At 44.0% G+C, this 23,396-nt stretch overlaps 1 protein-coding gene across 4 annotated transcripts in view; it reads right to left on the minus strand.

Annotated features, from left to right (window-relative positions):
• The window catches only part of kif9 (kinesin family member 9), a 107,158-nt gene that overhangs the window by 41,739 nt on the left and 42,023 nt on the right, over positions 1 to 23,396 (minus strand). For all 4 annotated transcript variants that reach the window (XM_080194495.1, XM_080194493.1, XM_080194494.1 and 1 more), the window contains 3 exons: positions 14,506 to 14,574; positions 6,238 to 6,342; positions 1,654 to 1,709 (listed from right to left, as the gene is read on the minus strand). In XM_080194495.1, coding sequence (XP_080050621.1) covers positions 1,654 to 1,709; positions 6,238 to 6,342; positions 14,506 to 14,574 — 230 coding nt within the window. The remainder of the gene's footprint in view (positions 1 to 1,653; positions 1,710 to 6,237; positions 6,343 to 14,505; positions 14,575 to 23,396) is intronic.

A 23,396-nucleotide genomic window follows, 5' to 3' on the forward strand; every position in this document is an offset into this window, starting at 1 on the left:
CTAGTCTAACAGCTAATTGGAACAGGAAGTCCCACCTCTGTAGTTCCAGCAGCAGCAGACAGGAGAGGTAACCACTGGAGATCATCACTGGAGCCATGCACCAGGATAAGTGCAAAATTTGGTGTGGTGGTGGTGGTGGCGCAATTTGGCAGGGTCAGACTGACAGGTCTCTGCAAGAGAATTAAGTAAGATGTGGGGAAAGGTTTGAAAGGATGGGGGAGGGAGGTGACCCACTTGACATGGGCCTTCCCTTGCCATGGGTAAAATAGTGCCTGGAAGGAGATGTGGACCCTAATTTGCTGCCAGCACCTCCCTCACCCCCAATAAAATTTTATACAAGTTGGGTGTGGGTAGGTAGGTGACAGGAAGCCCATGAGTTGGATTTTGAGTTCATAGAATCCCACTGAATCTCTACAATGCAGAAGGAGGCCATTTGGTCCATTGAGTCTGAAATGTCTCTCCGAAAGAGCATCCTAACCAGGCCATCCCCTCCACCCTATCTCTGTGCATTTACCATGGCTAATCTACCTAGCCTGCACATCTTTGGGCACCATGGTGCAATTAACCATGGCCAATCCACCTTACCTGTACATCTTTGGACTGTGGGAGGAAATCGGAGCATCCAGAGGGAACCTGTGCAGACATGGGGATAACATGCAAACTCCAAACAGTCACTTAAGGCCAAAATTGGGCTTGGGTCTCGGACACTGTGAGGCAGCTGTGCTAACCACTGATTTGGGGGCATAAACTCCAGCCCACCTAGTTAAATATGATTTGATTTTTAACAAGAGGTGTTTTGAAACAATATAGTATTTTTAAAGCACAGTCACTGGTGTAGTGTAGACAAAGGAAATAACAGCTGAAAGTGCTTGATTTTACAATTTACTGGGGACTTTACTCCTAACTTGTGCTGTACATGACCTAGGACCCTTTGTTTGGGCAGTGCAAAGGGAACTTTATATCTAACCATATACCATCTGACATAGGAGTGTTCAATAGAGTAATGCATAGAGAACTTTACCTTGTATCAATCCATATCTGACCCAAATGTCTGGACGGACTAGAACAAGAGGAGTATTTGGCCTGGGAATATCATAGGGTCTCTACAGTGCAGAAGATTTCATTGGAAAGTAGAGGAAGCTACCATGGGACGGCATGGTAGCACAGTGGTAAGTATTGATGCTTCACAGCTTCAGGGACCTGGGTTCGATCCCGGCCCAGGTCACTGTCTGTGTGGAATTTTCACATTCTCTTGTCTGCGTGGGTTTCCTCCAGGTGCTTTGGCTTCTTCCCACAGTCCAAAGATGTACAGATTAGGTTGATTGGCCATGCTAAAATTGCCCCTTAGTGTCCTGAGATGTGTAGGTAAGAGGGATTAGTGGGTAAAATATGTAGGGATGTGGGGGTAGGGCCCGGGTGGGATTGTGGTTGGCGCAGGCTCGATAGGCCGAATGGCCTCTTTCTGCATTGCAGGGTTTCTATGACTTTTCATGCTGTATCTAAATCATGCTATATCTGCATTGCAAACGTTTGATACAGGTTAGAGGGAGCTTTCCTTTGTTTCTATCTTGGGTGTGTTCGATATCCAAGAAATCATCACAATTCATTGAACATAAGTATTAGGACAAAAACAGCAAAAGAAAGAATACTTACTGCAAAATTATCTTGAACTGTGTAAAAGACTCACGGAGTTGCCTGAGATTTGTGATCTTTGAAAGTAAAATTGGTCAAACGGTTATTTTGAAATGAATCATTCATATACAAACACTACAGTTGTTTTTTTAATATTGCAACTTAATTGTCTGGCCAAAATTTCTTTTGCAGAAGCAAACTTCCATCTCATAAGATGATTGATGCCGTGATGGTTGACTCCGTGTTAAGCATTGCCTGGTGTGGCTGAGCAGCCCCACCCTAGCATGGCAGACTCCGCTGCGTTTGCTGTAGAGGAAGACAGCAGGCTGAGAAAATACATCATTTGCTGGCCTCTGTTTTCTTTGGGCCCTCTGTCGTCCAGCTGAGTTTTTCATTTCTTGTTGCCTCTTCCAATACATAAGAACATAAGAAATAGGAGCAGGAGTAGGCCATCTAGGCCTTCGAGCCTGCCCCGCCATTCAATAAGATCATGGCTGATCTGTCGCTGCTCAGTTCCACATTCCCGCCCTCTCCCCATAACCCTTAATCCCCTCTCTTATCAAAAACCCATCAACCCGCGTCTTAGAAATATTTAGCGAGGCAGCCTCCACCACTTCAACGGGCAGAGAATTCCAGAGATTCACCACCCTTTGAGTGAAGAAGTTCCTCCTCAACTCCGTTCTAAACCGCCCCCCTTTTATCTTGAGGCTGTGCCCCCTAGTCCTACTGTCATTTTTGAGCGGGAAGAGTCTCTCCACCTCTATCCTATCCATCCCATTCATCATCTTATACGTCTCAATGAGATCTCCCCTCATTCTTCTAAACTCTAACGAGTACAAGCCCAGTTTATTCAGCCTCTCCTCATAGCTCAACCCCCTCAACTCCGGTGTCAGCCTAGTAAACCTCCTCTGCACTCCCTCCAAGGCCAAAATATCTTTGCGCAGGTGCAGCGCCCAAAACTGCACACAGTACTCCAGCTGCGGCCTCACCAATGCCCTATACAGCTGCAGCAAGACCTCCCTACTTTTATACCCTTCCAGTCAGCCTCCAGAGGTCATGGCAGTCAATTACAGTTTCCCAATTGACAGTTTAAATGTTGCCATCTCCATAACTCGCTTACAGGTGTTCTTACATTGGAGATAAGAGCACCCAGGGAGTTGTGACCCAGCGACCAGTTCACCACACAAAAGGTCTTTATGGCTGTTAACCATTCAGTTAACAAGCACGGATGCCTTTGGCTTTTTTTTTATTAATACATTCAAGTTAAAAGTAAAGTTTATCTATTAGTCATAAGTAAGGCTTACATTAACACTGCAATGAAGTTACTGTGAAATTCCCCTAGTCGCCACACTCCGGTGTCTGTTTGGGTCAATGCATCTAACCAACACGTCTTTCAGACTACAGGAGGAAACTGGAGCATCTGGAGGAAACACACGCAGACACGGGGAGAACGTGCAAACTCCACACAGACAGAGACCCAAGCTGGGAATCAAACCCAAATCACAGGTGCTGTGAGACTGCAGTGCTAAGCATTGTGCCACCATGCCGCTCCTCATGTTGTTCTCATGGTGGTCTGGATTATTGGTCCAGTAAATAATCCCTACCAGATTATGCTAATCAGTGACACATATTGGAAGTGTGTGCTACAAATTTCACAGATCTAGGCTGGATCATTTCTCATGTTCAACACCAGTTGTCAATCCCTCAAGCAAGTCTCCCAATTCAATAATAGAGTATCATAGGATCCCTACAGTGCAGAAGGCGGCCATTTGGCCCCATCAAGACCACAATCCCATAACCTATCCCCATAACCAAGTATTTGCACAGAATGGTTGTAAAAGGAGTGTAGCATAAAGAGAATGTAAAAGCTGGGAATTTGGAGACAGTGGAAGTTCTCTGGTAAGTATTGGTTCCATATTTCAAATTGAATCTTAGTTTAACATTTTGGATTTAACTTGGAGGTTTAAAAATTGTGAAAGAAACTGAAAGTTAGCTAACAGAAATTGCCTGTCAGTGGAGTGGCAGTTAGCTGTCAATCAGCTGCAAGTGATTGCTTAAAATAGTGAATATGAGCAGGGCACTGACTGATTACTTGCAACTTGGATGTGAATCAGTATATTCAAAACGCTGGGACAGCAGCCTAGTTCTGCCCACAGATTCTCCATGGCTATTCTCAGGAAAGTTTTCTGACCAAGCAGTAGAGTGATGCTACCACTGATGGGACTAGTTCTGATTGTCTTCCCTCCAATGTGCAGCAGTTCAAAACAAGGCTGCAGAAACATCCCAGTCAATTAGAACAGTAGAGTCTGGAAGGAGCTGGCATGGAGGCAACAGCCAAACATGGCAGCACTTTGGTATGTATATAGTTATGGTTAACAATAAATGGTCTATGATTAACCAAAAAAGTCTTCAAGTGGGTATGAACACTTGTTCTCTTGTTAAAATATATTTTACTTGTACGTGAAAGAACATCACAAACATTTCAAGGTGGCCATAACACAAAGTGCAATAATGTTCAGGTTTTCTAGTTGTTCTCAGTTAGAGTTACAGTTCAGGTGTTGCAATTCTTCAAAATCTGTACACTTGCACATACCAACAGGGGACATTGGATAGTAATCAGGAGTAGGAACCTTCACTAAATAGCGCCTTTCCTCCAAACTTTGTGGAGCGGTGCAGCGGCTAATTGCAGCACCAGAATTATAACTCTGACTGAGAACAATTAGAAAGCCTGAATGTTATTGCACTGTGTGTTACGGCCACTTTGAAATGTTTGTAACATTCTTTCAGATGTTTCACGAATAAAGTATATTTTAATAAGAAAAAAAGTTTTAACAGTAGCTGCTGATATACAGAGCAGATACAAAAGGAATGCTATCAATTGGCACTTCGTATTATGCCCAGACAAGGCATATTATGAACTTTCAAACAATACCTCTAAAAATCAGACACAATTAAAATGTTAAGGTGGCTGTCGCAAGTCATGTGACTTCTGGGCATTGAGCTTATAGACAGTATCAAGTCTCTGGTGAGTACCAAATTAAATATGGGCATAGATGAATGTAGCTTTTAGCCATTTTGGAATCCACTTATCTTATTGTTTAAGGATGGGCCAACATCAAAACAGCATGGAATTGTCAGATTGCCTGCATGTTTCATACTGGGCAAAAGGGAAGATTGAAACTCAACGGCCACTATCAACTTCTGATTGTATTACAATGGCCTCCCATACCCTAACTAGACTGATTGGCCCTCATAGCTGTTAACTCTGCAGTCATGTGATCTAAGACAACACTGTGAGTTAGTAGTCAGCACTTTGCCTCACAGCACCAGGAACCCAGGTTCAATTCCGGCCTTGACTGACTGACTGTGGAATTTGCACATTCTGTGTCTGTGTGGGTTTTCTCCGGGTGCTCTGATTTCCTCCCATAGTCCAAAGATGTGCAAGTTAGTTGGATTAGGATTTGATAGGATGAATGCCTCTTTCTGCACTGTTGGGATTCTATTCTATCCTATGATGGTTTCAGGGATGCATTCATATTCCCTCAAGACTCAGCAGATCCATCAGGACTATCAGTCGTTAGCTAGTCTGAGAATCAGACTCTCAAACAAGCTGCAAATTATTAAGCAGCCAAAGAACTTGATCTGTTTCAGTTTCAAAGTACATCTGAGAAATAACTACAAAATGTAGACCTTTATCTCAAGGAGAGTGGAATCCAAAGGGGAGAAAGGTATGCTACAATTTTATTTAATCTGGGTCAGACCCCAGCTGATACATTGTGCATCTCATGATTGATGCATTTGAGGGGGTGCAGCACAGATTTATCAAAATCATATCGGGTCTTAGACATTTAAATTATGAGGACAGATTTTATAAACATGGTTTGTATTTCCGAGTTTAGAAGATTGAGGGGTGATCTGATTGAGGTGTTAGGATGGATAGAGATAAACTTTTTTTTGGTAGGGGAATCAAGATAGACGGGGGCATGATCTTAAAATTAGAGCCGACCACAAAAAGGGACACAGAAGTGGAATTCTCTTCCCCAAAAAAGGTGCAGACACAGAACAATTGGTGCTTTCAAGACTGAAATCAAAAGATTTTGTGAGGCAAAGGTATCAAGCTATATGGAGTAAAGGGAACTAAATGGAACTGAGATACAGATCAACCAGGATCCTAAATAGCTAAGGGGCTGAACAAGTCCACTCCTGTTCTTTTGATATAATTACTGTACAGTATAGGTTTATCAGAGAACACAATTGTATAAAATGTTACAAACCCATTCCTCAGTACAGCACTAGATTGTTTATCTTGATTCTGTGTTCAATTCCCTGGACTGGACTTTGAACCCACAACCATCTGAGTCAGAGGTAAGAGCACCACCGTTGAGCCACAACTAATCACATATTAAAAGTTCAATTATACACCATACAATAAACACACTGAACACAGCAGGAGTTGCACTAAGAGGGAACGTGTGTTGGAAAATCAGCACTTGTATAGTGGGCCCACCCATAACCTTTACATGATGTATGGCTCCCCAGTACAACTGTGGGATTGGTATATTTCTCTGAGTACACATTGTGTTCGAAGCATGCAGAGTCACTCACGTTAATTTCTTCCAATGTCCCATCCAGATATCTGCAAACCTGAGTCTTAATCTCTTGAACTTGATTTTCAGTCAAAACATCATAGCTGCCATGTCGACGGTTAGTCTATGTAGGAAACAGAGAATATAACAACCCAAAAATAGCATTAATTATTTACAAAGTACTGTTAAATTAGAAAAACATATCAAGGCACTTAACAGGACAGTTATCAAATAAAACATGACAGTGAGCCACATAAGGATGCAATAGAGCAGATGATCAAAACTTGGTTAACAACATAGGTTAAAAGGCATGTGTTTGGGAGGAAATAGACATAGAGAGTTTGAAGGAGAAAGTTTAGGGACAGAATTAACTTAGCAGAGCTTGGCAGAAATCTTATAAAGATCAAGGTTGAGGAGTAGAGTGTTAGGAGTGTGATGCCAGGGAGCAAAGCATTCGGAGATCGAGGCCATGACCACAGCACATGAAGCCTGGGAGCAGAGCAGTCAGAGAGGATAATGCCTGGGAGTAAAGTGGTCATAGAGGATGACGCCAGGGAGCAGAGAAGACAGAATGAGTAAGGCCAGGGAGCACAGCAGTCAGAGAGGGCGAGGCCAATTTATCTGGAATTTTACTAGAAAATGATCACTGAATACCTTGAGATTTACTGGACTTTCTGAATATAAAATATTAGAATATATTCACTAGATAATCTGACAGATTTACTGGAATATTATTGGCATGTTCTGAGGGAATTAGTTGGATATAATCAAAGGATGTCCTGAAGGATTGACTGAAATGTATAAATTGAATATCTGACTATAATCCGTTAACAGGAATATAATCATTGTTTAACATGACAGACATGCTGGAACACAATCATTTGACATTCTGAAAGACTAGCTGGTATATATCACTGAATATCCTTATGTAACATATTAATGTTTGAAAATAATATAGATGGGGAAGGGCTATCACATTGTTAAAAACATCTGTGTCTCTGAGGTGTGACAAGCAGAATAAAATAAACACACTATAACTAGTTTACAGACAGACATTTTCACTATTTAATGACCAAAATAAGAAAATAAACCTTTCATAGTGTCCGTTGGTGGGGTTCCTGTGGTGGCAGGCACTGCTGAAACTTCAGACAATACAAGAACATAAGAACATAAGAAATAGGAGCAGGAGTAGGCCATCTAGCCCTTCCAGCTTGCCCTGCCATTCAATAAGATCATGGCTGATCTGTCGTGGCTCAGTTCCACATTCCCGCCCTCTCCCCATAACCCTTAATCCCCTCGCTTATCAAAAACCCATCAATCCGCGTCTTAAAAATATTTAAGAACATAAGAACATAAGAAATAGGAGCAGGAGTAGGCCATCCAGCCCTTCGAGCCTGCCCCGCCATTCAATAAGATCATGGCTGATCTGTCGCTGCTCAGTTCCACTTTCCCGCCCTCTCCCCATAACCCTTAATCCCCTCTCCTATCAAAAACCCATCAACCCGCGTCTTAAAAATATTTAGCGAGGCAGCCTCCACCACTTCAACGGGCAGAGAATTCCAGAGATTCACCACCCTTTGAGTGAAGAAGTTCCTCCTCAACTCCGTTCTAAACCGCCCCCCTTTTATCTTGAGGCTGTGCCCCCTAGTCCTACTGTCTTTTTTGAGCGGGAAGAGTCTTTCCACCTCTATCCTATCCATCCCATTCATCATCTTATATGTCTCAATGAGATCTCCCCTCATTCTTCTAAACTCTAACGAGTACAAGCCCAGTTTATTCAGCCTCTCCTCATGGCTCAACCCCCTCAACTCCGGTATCAGCCTAGTAAACCTCCTCTGCACTCCCTCCAAGGCCAAAATATCTTTGTGCAGGTGCGGCGCCCAAAACTGCACACAGTACTCCAGCTGCGGCCTCACCAATGCCCTATACAGCTGCAGCAAGACCTCCCTACTTTTATATTCAATCCCCCTCGCTATGAAGGCCAGCATCCCATTCGCCTTCCTGACCACCTGCTGCACCTGCAAGCTGGGTTTTTGCGACTCATGCACAAGGACCCCGAGGTCCCTCTGCACCGTCGCCTGTTGCAGTTTTTCGCCCCGTAAGTAATAGTCCTTCCTACCATTCTTCCTACCAAAGTGGACCACCTCACACTTGCCAACATTAAATTCCATTTGCCATTTCCTGGCCCATTCGCCCAGCCTATCTAGATCCTTCTGCAGACTCTCCACACCCTCCGCACAATTTGCCGTTCCCCCAATCTTGGTGTCATCAGCAAATTTCAACACCCTACACTCGGTTCCCTCCTCCAGATCATCTATATAAATGGTAAAAAGCTGAGGCCCCAGCACCGACCCCTGGGACACTCCACTAGTCACCATCCGCCAATACGAATAGCACCCGTTGACCCCCACTCTCTGCCTCCTATTTGACAACCAATCCTCTATCCACGCTAACACCCTACCCCCAACTCCATGTCCCTCGACCTTCTGCAATAACCTCTTGTGAGGTACCTTGTCAAACGCCTTCTGAAAATCTAGAAAGACCACATCCACCGGCTCTCCTCTATCCACCGCCCTAGACACATCCTCATAGAACTCCAGTAAATTTGTCAGACATGACTTCCCTTTAATGAAACCATGCTGCGTCTGCTCTATCAAGCAATTCCCTTCAAGATGCCTCGCAATTTCCTCCTTAATGACAGATTCTAACATTTTACCTACCACAGACGTTAAACTAACCGGCCTATAATTCCCTGCCTTTTGCCTGGCACCCTTCTTAAACAACGGCGTAACATTAGCCGTTTTCCAATCATCCGGCACTTCCCCGGAATCCAGCGACGTTTGGAAAATAACCACCAAGGCATCCACTATCACCTCCACCATTTCTAGCGAGGTGCGGCGTGCAGGAATGGAACGGCGATAATTATGGGGGATTTCAATCTATATATTGATTGGTCGACCCATGTTGGACGTGGTGGGCTCGAGGAGTTGCTCTTGGAATGCTGCCGGGATAGTTTCCTTGAACAGTGTGTGTTGAAGCCGACGAGGAAGCGAGCTATCTTGGATGTGGTGTTATGTAATGAGGCGGGTAGAATTAGGGACCTTGTGGTGAAGGATCCTCTTGGAGAGAGTGATCATTGTATGGTGGAGTTTCTGGTGCAGATGGAGGAGGAGAAAGTGGGTTCCCGGACACGCGTCCTTTGTTTGAACAGAGGGGAGTACGGTAGGATGAGAGAAGAATTGGCGAATGTTGACTGGGGGAGCGCGTTGGAAGGTAGGTCTGCTGAGGAGCAGTGGAGGATCTTTAAGGAGATCTTTCTTGGTGCTCAGCAGAAATTTATTCCGATGGTTAAAAAGGACCGTAGGAGGAGAGGTTATAAGCCGTGGATAACGAAGGAGGTGAAGGAAAGTGTTAAATTAAAAGCGGAGGCGATAAGAATAGCTAAGAGTAGTGGGCGAGAAGAGGATTGGGAGAGGTTTAAATGTCAACAAAGATTGACAAAGAAGTTGATAAAGAAGGGTAGGAGAAACTATGAAGCTGGGTAGCGCTTAATATAAAAAAGGATAGCAAGAGTTTTTATAAATATATAAAAAGGAAGAGGCTGGCTAGGGTGAATGTTGGACCCTTAGAGGATGAGAGGGGGGACTTAGTGGTAGGGGATGGGGAAATGGCTGAGGTCTTGAATAACTTTTTTGTTTCGGTCTTCACGGAGGAGGACGTGAATAATTTGCCGGGTGTTAGTGATGGAAAGGTGGTAGGACTGGGGGGTCTCAATGACATTATTGTTACTAGAGAGGCAGTGCTCGACAGACTGGAGGGACTGATTGTGGACAAGTCCCCAGGACCGGATGGAATGCATCCGAGGGTTCTGAAAGAAATGGCAGAGGTGATAGTGGATGCCTTGGTGGTTACTTTCCAAACGTCGCTGGATTCCGGGAAGTGCCGGAAGATTGGAAAACGGCTAATGTTACACCGTTGTTTAAGAAGGGTGCCAGGCAAAAGGCAGGGAATTATAGGCCGGTTAGTTTAACGTCTGTTGTAAGTAAAATGTTAGAATCCGTCATCAAGGAGGAAATAGCGAGGCATCTTGAGGGGAGTTGCTTGATAGAGCAGACGCAGCACGGTTTCGTTAAGGGGAAGTCGTGTCTGACAAATTTACTGGAGTTCTATGAGGATGTGTCTAGTGCGGTGGATAGAGGAGAGCCAGTGGATGTGGTCTTTCTTGATTTTCAGAAGGTGTTTGACAAGGTACCTTACAAGAGGTTATTGCAGAAGGTAAGGGGGCATGGAGTTGGGGGTAGGGTGTTAGCGTGGATAGAGGATTGGTTGTCAGATAGGAGGCAGAGAGTGGAGGTTAATGGGTGCTATTCGGATTGGCGGATGGTGACTAACAAAGCCAATGTTTCAGCTTAAAGACGCAAAGTTTATTTAACCAGCAACCACTAAGAAAAATCACCAAAGGGTCAGGGCAGCTCTGAGATAGAGCAGCTAGACCTCTCCAATGAAATCTTACACATACATTCAAAACAGATCTATTACAGGTTTTCTTATAAATTACTTCCACCTTTCATTAGCTTTAAATCAATCGTCTTCAATATACATAAATCAACAATAATACCTGTCATATTCCTTCGCCAATCATAATTTACTCTCTGACATAATGGCATTTTGTTAGCCCATAGTATCTGGAAGCTAACTCCTGTCTTGGCTGACTCCACTTTGTGTTGCCCAGTAACATCAGATGCTAGCCCAAAGTTCAAATGAATGATCCCATGAGTTCCCCCGTAGGTCACTGCCAAACCAGATTAACACATGACTCCATGTCTGGGCATGCATCCATCTTATCTGGGTAGTGAATAAACCCTCATGTTCATGAAACCCTCATATTCATGAAATATGATTAAGTGTTCTAAATGTTCTCTCCATCTGAAACGCTACTAATAAACATGCATCTTCTCAAGCCTTAAACATTCTCTTAGTATATGGCTTTGCCCTAATGCCTTTTATCATAATCCTTCGCAGCAAATTGCTTTTGGCTAAAGTGAACAATATCCCGTAGAAAATACATTAATACATTCAAAACATCAGCATGTGTTTTAAAATCATAATCACTTGTTTAAATCTCTTATTACATCTCAGGTGTGTAAACTGCTTTCTTGTTAGCTCATTTGCTTGTTTAGAAAGTCATTTAACTTACTGCTGGTAGTTCTACCAGTATCTTAATGTCTAATGGTTTAAAAATCTTACTAATCTATTAGGATCCTTTCTCCTACAGAGTTATAGAGGTTTACAGCATTGTAAATGTCCTTCAGTCGATCGAGTCCACAGAGACAATAACTACCAATAAAAACATGCTAATCCCATTTTCCTGCACTTATGATATTCCAAGAGCTCATCCAAATATTTTTTTAAAAACTATAAGGTTTCCGGCCTCCACTATCTTCCCAGGTAATACACTCCAGATTCCAACCACCCTCTGAATGACAAATCTTTTTCTCAAATCCTCTTGAAATCTCCTGTCCCTTACCCTAAAACTATGTCCTCTTATGATTGACCCCACAACCAAGGCAAACAGCTGCTCCCACTCACCCTGTCCATACCCCTCAATCATATACACCTCAATTATGTCCCCCCTCAGCCTTCTCTGTTCTAAAGAAAACAATCCAAGCCTACCTTGGGACAAAAGGTTGCTGTAAAAGGTTAGGGAGCACGGAGTTGGGGGTAAGGTGTTAGCATGGATTGAGGAAGCAGAGAGTTGGAATCAATGGGTGCTTTTCCAGTTGGCAGTTGGTGACTAGTGGAGTGCCGCAGGGATCGGTGCTGGGGCCTCAACTGTTTACCATTTACATAGTTGATCTGGAGGAGGGGGCTGAGTGTAGGGTAACAAAATTTGCTGATGATACGAAGATGAATGGAAAAGTGAATTGCATGGAAGGCACAGAAAGTCTGCAGAGAGATCTGGATAGGTTGAGTGAGTGGGCAAGGACCTGGCAGATGGAGTATAATGTTAGCAAATGTGAGGTTATCCACTTTGGTAGAAATAATAGTAGGAGGGATTATTATTTAAAAGGGTGAAAAGCTGCAGCATGCTTCAGTGCAGAGCGATCTGGGGGTCCTTGTGCACGAATCGCAAAAACCCAGTCTGCTGGTGCAGCAGGTGATCAAGAAGGCAAATGGAATGTTGGCCTTTATAGCAAGGGGGATAGAATATAAAAGCAGGGAGGTCTTGCTGCAACTGTACAGGGCACTGTTGAGGCCGCAACTGGAGTACTGTGTGCAGTTTTGGTCATCGCATTTGCGAATGGATATATTGGCCTTGGAGGGAGTGCAGAGGAGGTTCACCAGGCTGATACCGGAGATGAGGGGGTTAGCCTATGAAGAGAGATTGAATGGACTGGGACTGTACTCGTTAGAGTTTAGAAGGCTGAGGGGGGATCTTATAGAGACTTACAAGATAATGAAGGGGCTAGATAGGGTAGAGGTAGGGATGTTCTTCCCGCTTAGAAAGGATAGCAGAACTAGAGAGCACAGCCTCAAAATAAGGCAGCGGGGCAGTTTAGAACAGAGTTGATAAGGAACTTCTTCACTCAAAGGGTGGTGAATCTCTGTAATTCCCTGCCCATTGAAGTGGTGGAGGCTACCTCGCTGAATATATTTAAGTCACAGGTAGATAGATTTCTGATAGACAAGGGAATTAAGCATTATGGGGAGAAAGCAGGAAAGTGGAACTGATCCACTTCAGATCAGCCATGATCTTATTGAATGGTGTGGCAGGCTCAAAGGGCTGGATGGCCTACTCCTGCTCCTATTTCTTATGTTCTATGAAACTTGGAGTTTCTGCAAACTTGCCTAACTTTCCCCTCACATTTTTATTTATATTATTTGTTTATGTAACAAACAAGAAGAGTCCCAGTTTTGATCCTTGTGGTACACCACTGGACGCTGGAGTCCAATCACTCAAGCAGCCTTCTACCACTAACCTTGGCATCCTATTACTAAAACATTTCTGATCCATCTCATCAAGTTTCCATGAATTCCATGCACTTTAATCTTCTCAGTCAGTCTTCCAAGTGGGAATTTGCCAAATGCTTTGCTAAAATTACATCAACTGAACTTCTGTCATCCACATGCTTGATCACATTTTTGAAAAATTCTAACAAATTTGGAGGTACAACCTCCCTCTGACAAATCTATGCTGACTATCCCTAATTAACACACGCTTTTCCAAGTGGATATTAATTTTCTCCATCAGAATTTTCTCCAATAGTTTCCCTACCACTGACATAGGACCCACCGGTTTGTCATTGCCTGGTTCATCTCTACCAGTTGGGGCAGCATGGTGACACAGTGGTTAGCACTACTGCCTCACAGCAGTACTCCGGGTGCTTTACTTTCCCCCCACAGTGTGAAAGATGTGCTGGTTAGGTGGACTGGTCATGCTAAAGTCTCCCTCAGTGTATCCAAAAGGGCGCTGGAATGTGGCGACTAGGGGATTTTCACAATAACTTCATTGCAGTGTCAATATAAGCCAACTTGTGACAGTAATAAATGAACTTTAAACTTTTAATCTTCTTGAAATGTGGAATTACATTAACTGTCCTCCAGTCCTCTGGCATTTTCCTCATGGCTAGAAAGGAATTAAAAATTTGTGTCAGAGCTCCTACAATTTTACACAGCAGCCTAGGACGCAATTCATCTGGGCCTGGGGATTTGTCCATTTTTAAGCCCATCAGGGCCTCCAATACCTCCTCATTTGCGATATCAAACTGTGCAAATTCGTCAGAATCCCTTTCCTGAATTCCATACCTAAGGTCTCCTTTTCCAGAGTGAAGACCAAAGGGAAGTATTCATTTAACATCCTTCCAATGTCTTGTGGCTTCACACACAGATTGACCCCTGGTCTCTAATGGGCCCTACTCTTCCCTGATTAACATTTTCCCTTTAATGTGTTTATAAACTATCTTAGGATTTGGCCTAATCCTGTTTGCAAGTCCCTTTCACATCCCCATGCTCTTCTAATTGCTTTTTAAATTCTCTTTTGCATTTCCTATATTCCGCTAGGGCCATAGCTGAATTGCTCTCTTTGGACTTGCTAAAAGCCTTTCTCTTCTTTCTCATCCAGTCCTGAATTGTCCTGGACATCTAATGTTCCCTGAACTTATTGCTTCTACATTTCCCCCTAAAGAGTACATATTGGACCACAATCACCGTCTAACTTTCTTTCATGTCACTTGTGCAATCAAAGAATAATGTAAATATTTGAAAGATGAAAGTTTAACCATCTCACCAGTATGTTGTGCATAGCCAGCTCATCCTGCAATAGTTGGATCTCTTTCTGAAGTTTCTGAACCAATTTCTAAAAATAAAAGCATAATTAATGGGTAGGATGTTGATGTTCTTGCCACTGAAGTTCATCCCTATAACACATTATCTTGCATCATCAATCAGTTTGCCTCATAACAGCAAGGAGTCTCACAACCCCAGGTTAAAATCCAACAGGTTTATTTGGAATCACGAGCTTTTGGAGCACTGCTCCTTCATCAGATGAGACTCATCTGATGAAGGAGCAGCATTCTGAAAGCTTGTGATTCCAGATAAACCTGTTGGACTTTAATCTGGTGTCGTGACACTTCTTGCTGTGCCCACCCTAACCTAACACCAGCATCTTCATATCATTTAACAGCAGTTGCACATCAAACCAAAGCAGGGAGAGATCAATGGCCAGCTTCAAAGTTGAGGCAGGATGTGGAGCAGCCATTAATTAGATTGTTTGCTGGAGCTGAGAGAGAGAGAGACAGAGCTAAGATTTTACCTGTTAAAAACCTGTTTAAAATAAGTTTAAAGCACTTTACTCTTTGTAGAACTGTTTAAAGCATTTATTTATTGTATTTACTGCTTTAAGAATTCTGAGGGTGTGGTGAAAAGGCATTTGTGGACCAGCCTGCTTAATTATCAAGGGGCCACACGGTGAAGCCTTCCATTGTTTGCTGGAGCTGAGAGAGAGAGAGACAGAGCTAAGATTTTACCTGTTAAAAACCTGTTTAAAATAAGTTTAAAGCACTTTACTCTTTGTAGAACTGTTTAAAGCATTTATTTATTGTATTTACTGCTTTAAGAATTCTGAGGGTGTGGTGAAAAGGCATTTGTGGACCAGCCTGCTTTAAATCAGCGCCAGGTTTAAAAGGAGGCCTGGTGTAGACAGCGGGCAGCGTCTGAGCGGGCAGCGGAGTGAGGGGGAAGCAGAGTGAGTTAATAGGGCTTAATATCAAAAAGGGCTGGAAGGAAAAAAGGCCAGGTGAGTTTGTTTGAAAAAAAAAACAAGGAAAAAAAATTTTTTCAAAACTACTACAGCAAGAAACAAGGAAAAAAAAATTTTTTCCCATAAAAAATTACAGTGAATAATGGAGGGGCATGTGATGTGTGGTTTCTGTATGATGTGGGAACTGGCAGACCCCAGGGTCCTTCCCAGTGACCATGTCTGCAGTAAGTGCAGGTTGCTGGAGGAGCTCCAGCTCAAGGTGGATGAGCTGGCCTCTGAGCTACAGACACTGAGGCTCATCAGGGGGAGAGAGGGTGCCCCTAGACTGGCTAAATCTAAGGGTCAGGGACAAAAGGGGGCTGCTGGGAGGAGGAGGAAGGGGGGTGAGGAGCGGAGGCCTCAGCCTCTTAATCTGCATAACAGGTTTGAGGTTCTTGCTTCCAGTCTGGAAGAGGACGAGGCAGGTGAGGTTGGTGAGCAAACTGCACACGGTACAGTGATGCAGCAGGACATAGGCAAAGAGAAGGGGAAAAGGAACGTAGTAGTGATTGGAGATAGTGGGGTGAAGAGTATTGACACTGTCCTTTGTCACAATGACAAAGTGCACAGAAGGGTGTGTTGTCTGCCTGGTGCTCGGGTACAGGATGTCACAGCTGGGCTGCAGAGGAACCTGGAGTGGGAGGGTGAGAACCCGGTCGTTGTGGTACATGTGGGTGCCGGCGACGTAGGCAAAGTGCGGACTGAGGATCTGCGGAGGGAGTATGAGAAGCTGGGAATGGAATTAAAAAGTAGAACCGACAAGGTGGTCGTCTCTGGGCTACTGCCTGAACTGAGTGCAGACGGGCGTAGGGTTGACAGGATAAAGGAAGTGAATGGGTGGCTCAGGGATTGGTGTGGGAGGAATGGGTTCGAATTTATGGGGCATTGGCACCAGTATTGGGGTAGGTGGGACTTGTTCGGGCGGGATGGGGTTGGTCTGAATCGTGCTGGGACCAGAGTGTTGGCGAATCGAGTAAAGAGGACTGTAGACAGGGCTTTAAACTAATTAGGGGGGGGGAGGGTGCGAGGGTAGGTGACGCTACGAGGTCCAAAGTTAAGGATAGGGTACAGGTAAGGGAAGAGGCCGAGGATGTCCCAATTGGTGGCGTTACGGCAAATAGGGTCCAGGTGAAGGCTGGGATGAAAGCGCTTTATCTGAATGCACGAAGCATTCGGAATAAAGTGGATGAGCTGGTGGCGCAGATCGACACAAATGGATACGATCTGGTGGCCATTACAGAGACGTGGCTGCAAGGTGACAGGGACTGGGATATGAATGTACGGGGCTATCAAGTGTTTAGGAAGGATAGGCAGGAGGAAAGAGGGGGTGGCGTAGCTCTGCTGATTAAGGATAGTATCAAGGTGGTAGCAAGGGATGATATCGGAGCCAAAGAGCAGAACGTGGAATCGTTGTGGGTGGAGATTAGGAACAGCAAAGGGAGGAAGACGCTGGTGGGTGTCGTCTATAGGCCCCCGAATAATGATCTGGAGGTGGGGCGGGCTGTTAACACGCAAATAAGTGCGGCGTGCAGGAATGGGACGGCAGTAGTTATGGGAGATTTCAATCTGCATATTGATTGGTCGACCCATGTTGGACGAGGTGGGCTCGAGGAGGAGTTCTTGGAATGCTGCCGGGATAATTTCCTTGAACAGTGTGTGTTGGAGCCGACGAGGGAGCAAGCTATCTTGGATCTGGTGCTATGTAATGAGGCGGGTAGAATTAGGGACCTTGCGGTGAAGGATCCTCTTGGAGAGAGTGATCATTGTATGGTGGAGTTTCTGGTGCAGATGGAGGAGGAGAAAGTGGGTTCCCGGACACGCGTCCTTTGTTTGAATAGAGGGGAGTATGGTAGGATGAGAGAAGAATTGGCGAATGTGGACTGGGGGAATGTGTTGGAAGGTAGGTCTGCTGAGGAGCAGTGGAGGATCTTTAAGGAGATCTTTCTTGGTGCTCAGCAGAAATTTATTCCGATGGTTAAAAAGGACAGTAGGAAGAGAGGTAATAAGCCGTGGATAACGAAGGAGGTGAAGGAAAGTGTTAAATTAAAAGCGGAGGAATTTAGAGTAGCTAAGAGCAGTGGGCGAGAAGAGGATTGGGAAAGGTTTAAATGTCAACAAAGATTGACAAAGAAGTTGATAAAGGAGGGTAGGAGAAGCTATGAGGCTGGGCTAGCACTTAATATAAAAAAGGATAGCAAGAGTTTTTATAAATATATAAAAAGGAAGAGGCTGGCTAGGGTGAACGTTGGTCCTTTAGAGGATGAGAAAGGGGAGCTAGTGGTAGGGGATGGGGATATGGCGAAGGTCTTGAATAACTTTTTTGTTTCTGTCTTCACGGAGGAGGACGTGAATAATTTGCCGGGTGTTAGCGATGGAAAGGTGGTAGGAATGGAGGGTCTTAATGACATTACTGTTACTAGAGAGGTGGTGCTCGACAGACTGGAGGGGCTGATTGTGGACAAGTCCCCAGGACCGGATGGAATGCATCCGAGGGTTCTGAAAGAAATGGCGGAGGTGATAGTGGATGCCTTGGTGGTTATTTTCCAGACGTCGCTGGATTCCGGGGAAGTGCCGGAAGATTGGAAAACGGCTAATGTTACGCCGTTGTTTAAGAAGGGTGCCAGGCAAAAGGCGGGGAATTATAGGCCGGTTAGTTTAACGTCTGTGGTAGGTAAAATGTTAGAATCCATCATTAAGCAGGAAATTGCGAGGCATCTTGAAGGGAATTGCTTGATAGGGCGGACGCAACACGGTTTCATTAAAGGGAAGTCGTGTCTGACAAATTTACTGGAGTTCTATGAGGATGTGTCTAGGGCAGTGGATAGAGGAGAGCCGGTGGATGTGGTCTTTCTGGATTTTCAGAAGGCGTTTGACAAGGTACCTCACAAGAGGTTATTGCAGAAGGTCAGGGGACATGGAGTTGGGGGTAGGGTGTTAGCGTGGATAGAGGATTGGTTGTCAAATAGGAGGCAGAGAGTGGGGGTCAATGGGTGCTATTCGGATTGGCGGATGGTGACTAGTGGGGTGCCCCAGGGGTCGGTGCTGGGGCCTCAGCTATTTACCATTTATATAGATGATCTGGAGGAGGGAACCGAGTGCAGGGTGTCGAAATTTGCTGATGACACCAAGATTGGGGGAACGGCAAATTGTGCGGAGGGTGTGGAGAGTCTGCAGAAGGATCTGGATAGGCTGGGCGAATGGGCCAGGAAATGGCAAATGGAATTTAATGTTGGCAAGTGTGAGGTGGTCCACTTTGGTAGGAAGAATGGTAGGAAGGACTATTACTTACGTGGCGAAAAACTGCAGCAGGCGACGGTGCAGAGGGACCTCGGGGTCCTTGTGCATGAATCGCAAAAACCCAGCTTGCAGGTGCAGCAGGTGGTCAGGAAGGCGAATGGGATGCTGGCCTTCATAGCGAGGGGGATTGAATATAAAAGTAGGGAGGTCTTGCTGCAGCTGTATAGGGCATTGGTGAGGCCGCAGCTGGAGTACTGTGTGCAGTTTTGGGCGCCGCACCTGCGCAAGGATATTTTGGCCCTGGAGGGAGTGCAGAGGAGGTTTACTAGGCTGATACCGGAGTTGAGGGGATTGAGCTATGAGGAGAGGCTGAATAAACTAGGCTTGTACTCGTTAGAGTTTAGAAGAATGAGGGGAGATCTCATTGAGACGTATAAGATGATGAATGGGATGGATAGGATAGAGGTGGAGAGACTCTTCCCGCTCAAAAAAGACAGTAGGACTAGGGGGCACAGCCTCAAGATAAAGGGGAGGCGGTTTAGAACGGAGTTGAGGAGGAACTTCTTCACTCAAAGGGTGGTGAATCTCTGGAATTCTCTGCCCGTTGAAGTGGTGGAGGCTGCCTCGCTAAATATTTTTAAGAAGCAGGTTGATGGGTTTTTGATAAGAGAAGGGATTAAGGGTTATGGGGAGAGGGCGGGAAAGTGGAACTGAGCCACGACAGATCAGCCATGATCTTATTGAATGGCGGGGCAGGCTCGAAGGGCTAGATGGCCTACTCCTGCTCCTATTTCTTATCTTATGTTATGTTATTTAAGAGCCTCAATTGGGATGAACCCCATTGTAGCCCTCACCTGTCCTACATTAAATAGTGGACATGTCTGGGGGAGAAGGAGGGTGGCGAGTAAGCCATTCAGGAGATTTTACAGCCCCCTCACCTGCAAACATGCTGGTAGAGGGCATAAAATTCTGCTGATCCATTCAGTTATCGGCTTATAAAAAATTGCTGTTTCTTTAATACTGCAAAAGTGTTAATCAGACAGGGGTGTTATAGTAAGGAAGTAAATTATTGTGGGTGCTGAAATAAAAAATTAAAGTGCTGTAAAAATTCAACACGTCAGGCAGCTTCTGTAGAGAGAAACAAAATTGACGTTTCTGGTCTATGATACTTAATGATCACTGACCTGAAATTTTAGCTCTGGAGAATAAAGAAAGTGATAGGCAAAGAAATCAAGGGCCAAAGTCAGATAAAAATGGAGTAAAATTAGTAGGAAAGGGAAACGAAATGTTAGAAGTGCCCACCTTAAAGTTTTGTACCTGAATGCTCAGAGCATTCAAAACAAAATGGGTGAATTAGTTGCATAGGTAGATGTAAAGGGGTATGATATAGTTGGCATTACAGAGACTTAGCTTCAAGGTGAGCAAGGGTGGGAAACAAAAAGAGAAAATGCTGGGAAGTCTCATTAAGTCTGGCAGCATCTGCAAGGAGAGAAAAGAGCTGACGTTTCGAGTCCAGACAACCCTTTGTCAAAGCTGGCATAGAAAGTGGGAGATGTCCATACTGCAGGGTGAGGGAATGAAAGATAAGTCACAGCCACAGAAGCCAGGGGAAAAGACTGCTAATAGCTGTCCACAGAAAGAATAAAGGGTGTGAATGGCCAAACGGCAGAGAAGCTGAAATGAAGATGTTTGGGTGAGGAGGAGGGGAGAATAACAGACTTTAATTCCCTGAATCCTCCTTCCAGTAATTGTACACTGACCCTCAATCCCCAACCCAACATTTTAAACTTCCTCAACAAAATCAGAAAATGCTAGAAAATCTCAGCAGGTCTGACAGCATCTATGGCGAGAGAACAGGGCCTACATCTTGAGTTAGAATGACCTCCATCAGAGATATTGCTGAGATTTTCAGCATTTTCTCTTTTGGTTTCAGATTCCAGCATCTGCAGCAATTACTTTTATTCAGCAAGGATGGGAACTAAACATTGAGGCCTATTCAATGTTTAGGAAGGACAGGTGGAAAGGAAAAGATGGTGGAGTTGCATTGTTGATTAAAGATTATATTGATATGATTTTGAGGAAAGATATAAGCATAGATGATGTGGGATCCGTATAGGTCGAGTTAAGAAACAACAAGGGGAAAGAAACATTGGTGGGGATGGTATGCATACCATCAAATTGAAGTGGTAATGTTGGGAAAAGTGTCAGACAGGAAATCAGAGATGCATGTGTTAAAGGAACATCTGTGATTATGGGCAACTTTTATCCGCATATAGATTGAGAGAGTCAAATTAGTCACAGTATAATAGAGGAGGAATTCCTGGAGTGCATGCAGGATGGTTTGCTGGAGCATTACATTGAAGAACCAACAAGGGAACAGGCAATCTTGGACTTGGGTGTTGTGCAATAAGAAAGAATTAGTTGGCAATCTAGCTGTGAGAGAACGCTTGGGGATGAGTGACCATAATATGGTAGAATTCTTTGCCAAGGTGGATCCTGATGTAGTTGATTCTGAGACCAGGGTCCTGAATCTCAATAAAGGTAACTATGATGGTATGTGGATTGGAAAAATTACTGAAAGGAAAGACAGTTGACAGGCATTTGTTTAAAGGACAAATAAGTGAACTCCAGAAGTTGTTTATTCCTGTTTGGCGCAAGAGTGGTAAGGGAACTGTGGTCAAACCATGGCTTACAAGGGAAATTAGAGATAATATCAGATTCAAGGCAGAACCATACAAAATGGCAAGAAAAAGCAACAGGCCTGAGGTTTGGGAGCTGTTTAAAATTCAGCAAAGGAGGACTAAGGGATTGATTAAGAAGGGAAAAATAGAGTATGAAAATAAGGAAGTGGGGAACATAAAAACTGACTGTAAAAGTTTCTATAGCTATGTAAAGAGAAAAAGATTGACAAAAACAAATGTAGGTCTCTTACAGTCAGAAACAGGAGAATTCATAACGGGGAATAAAGAAATGGCTGAGGAATTAAATTTGTACTTTGCTTCAGTCTTCTCAAGTGAAGACATGAATAATGTACCAGAAATGCTGAGAAAAACATGTTTTAGTGAGAACCTGAAGAAAATCAGCATTTTAGAGAAATAGTCTGGGGGAAATCAATGGGATTGAAGGTGGATAAATTTCCAGGACCTGATAATCTTCATCCCAGAGTACTTAAGGAAACAATAGATCCATTGATGGTTATTTTCCAAAATTCTTTGGACTCTGGAATACTTCCTACAGATTGGAGGATAGCTAATACAAGCCCGCTATTCAAAAGGGAGGTAGAGAGAAAACAGGGAACTATAGACCAGTGAACCTAATGTCCGGTACTGGGGAAGTTGCTCGAGTCTATTATCAAAGATTTCATAACTTGGCATTTGGAAGGCAGTGATGTAATCAGACAAAGTCAGCATGGATTCATAAAAGGAAAATCATGCTTGATGAGTCTATTGGAATATTTTGAGGATGTAACTAGTAGAGCTGACCAAGGAGAACCAGTGGATGTGATTTATTTAGACTTTCAGAAGGCTTTCGACAAGGTCTCACATGACAGACTAGTATATAAAGTTAAAGCACATGCAATTACAGGGAATGTCTTGAAATGGATAGAAAGCTGGTTGGCAAATAGGAAGCAAAGAGTTAGCAAAAATGGATCTTTTTCTGATTGGCAGTTGGTGACTAGGGGTTTCCGCAGACATCTGTGCTAGGACCCCAATTGTTCACATTATATATTAATGATTTGCAGGAGGAAACTGAATGTATTATCTCAAGGCTTGCAGATGATACAAAGTTGGATGGGAGGGTGAGCTGTGAAGAGCATACAGAGATGCTTCAATGTGGTTTGGACAGGCTGAGTAAGTGGGCAAATGCATGGCAAATGCAGTATGATGTGGATGTGTGAGGTTATCTGCTTCGGTAGCAATAATAGGAAGACGGATTATTACTGGAGTGGGTGTAAATTGAGAGAGATGGATACCAAACAAGACCTTGGGGTCCTCACGCATCAGTTGCTGAAAGTAAACGCACAGGTACAGCAGGCAGTAAAGGCAAATGGAATGTTGGCCTTCATAGTGAGAGGATTTGATTATCAGGATAGAGGTGTTTTGCTGCAATTGTATAGGGTGTTGGTAAGGCCACACCTGGAGTATTATGTGCAGTTTTGGTGTTCTTACTATAAAGGGAGTACAACGATGATTTACCAGGCTGATGGCAGTTCTGTCATATGAGGAGGGACTAAGTTGGTTAGGATTACATTCACTGAAATTTAGAAGAATGAGAGTGGAATCACATAGAAATTTATAAAATTCGAACAGAGTTAGACAAGGTAGATTCACAAAGAATGTTCCTAATGGAGTCCAGAACTAGGGATCATAGTTAATGAGAACATAAGAACATAAGAAATAGGAGCAGGAGTAGGCCATCAAGCCCTTTGAGCCTGCTCCACCATTCAATAAGATCATGGCTGATCTGAAGTGGATCAGTTCCACTTTCCCGCTTTCTCCCCATAACCCTTAATTCCCTTGTCTGTCAAAAACCTATCTACCCGTGACTTAAATATATTTAGCGAGGTGGCCTCCGCCACTTCGACGGGCAGAGAATTACAGAGATTCACCACCCTTTGAGTGAAGAAGTTCCTCCTCAACTCC

This window comes from Carcharhinus amblyrhynchos, chromosome 8 (genome assembly GCF_965287045.1).
Source record: "Carcharhinus amblyrhynchos chromosome 8, sCarAmb.v2.hapA, whole genome shotgun sequence".
Classification (NCBI taxonomy): Eukaryota; Metazoa; Chordata; class Chondrichthyes; order Carcharhiniformes; family Carcharhinidae; genus Carcharhinus; species Carcharhinus amblyrhynchos.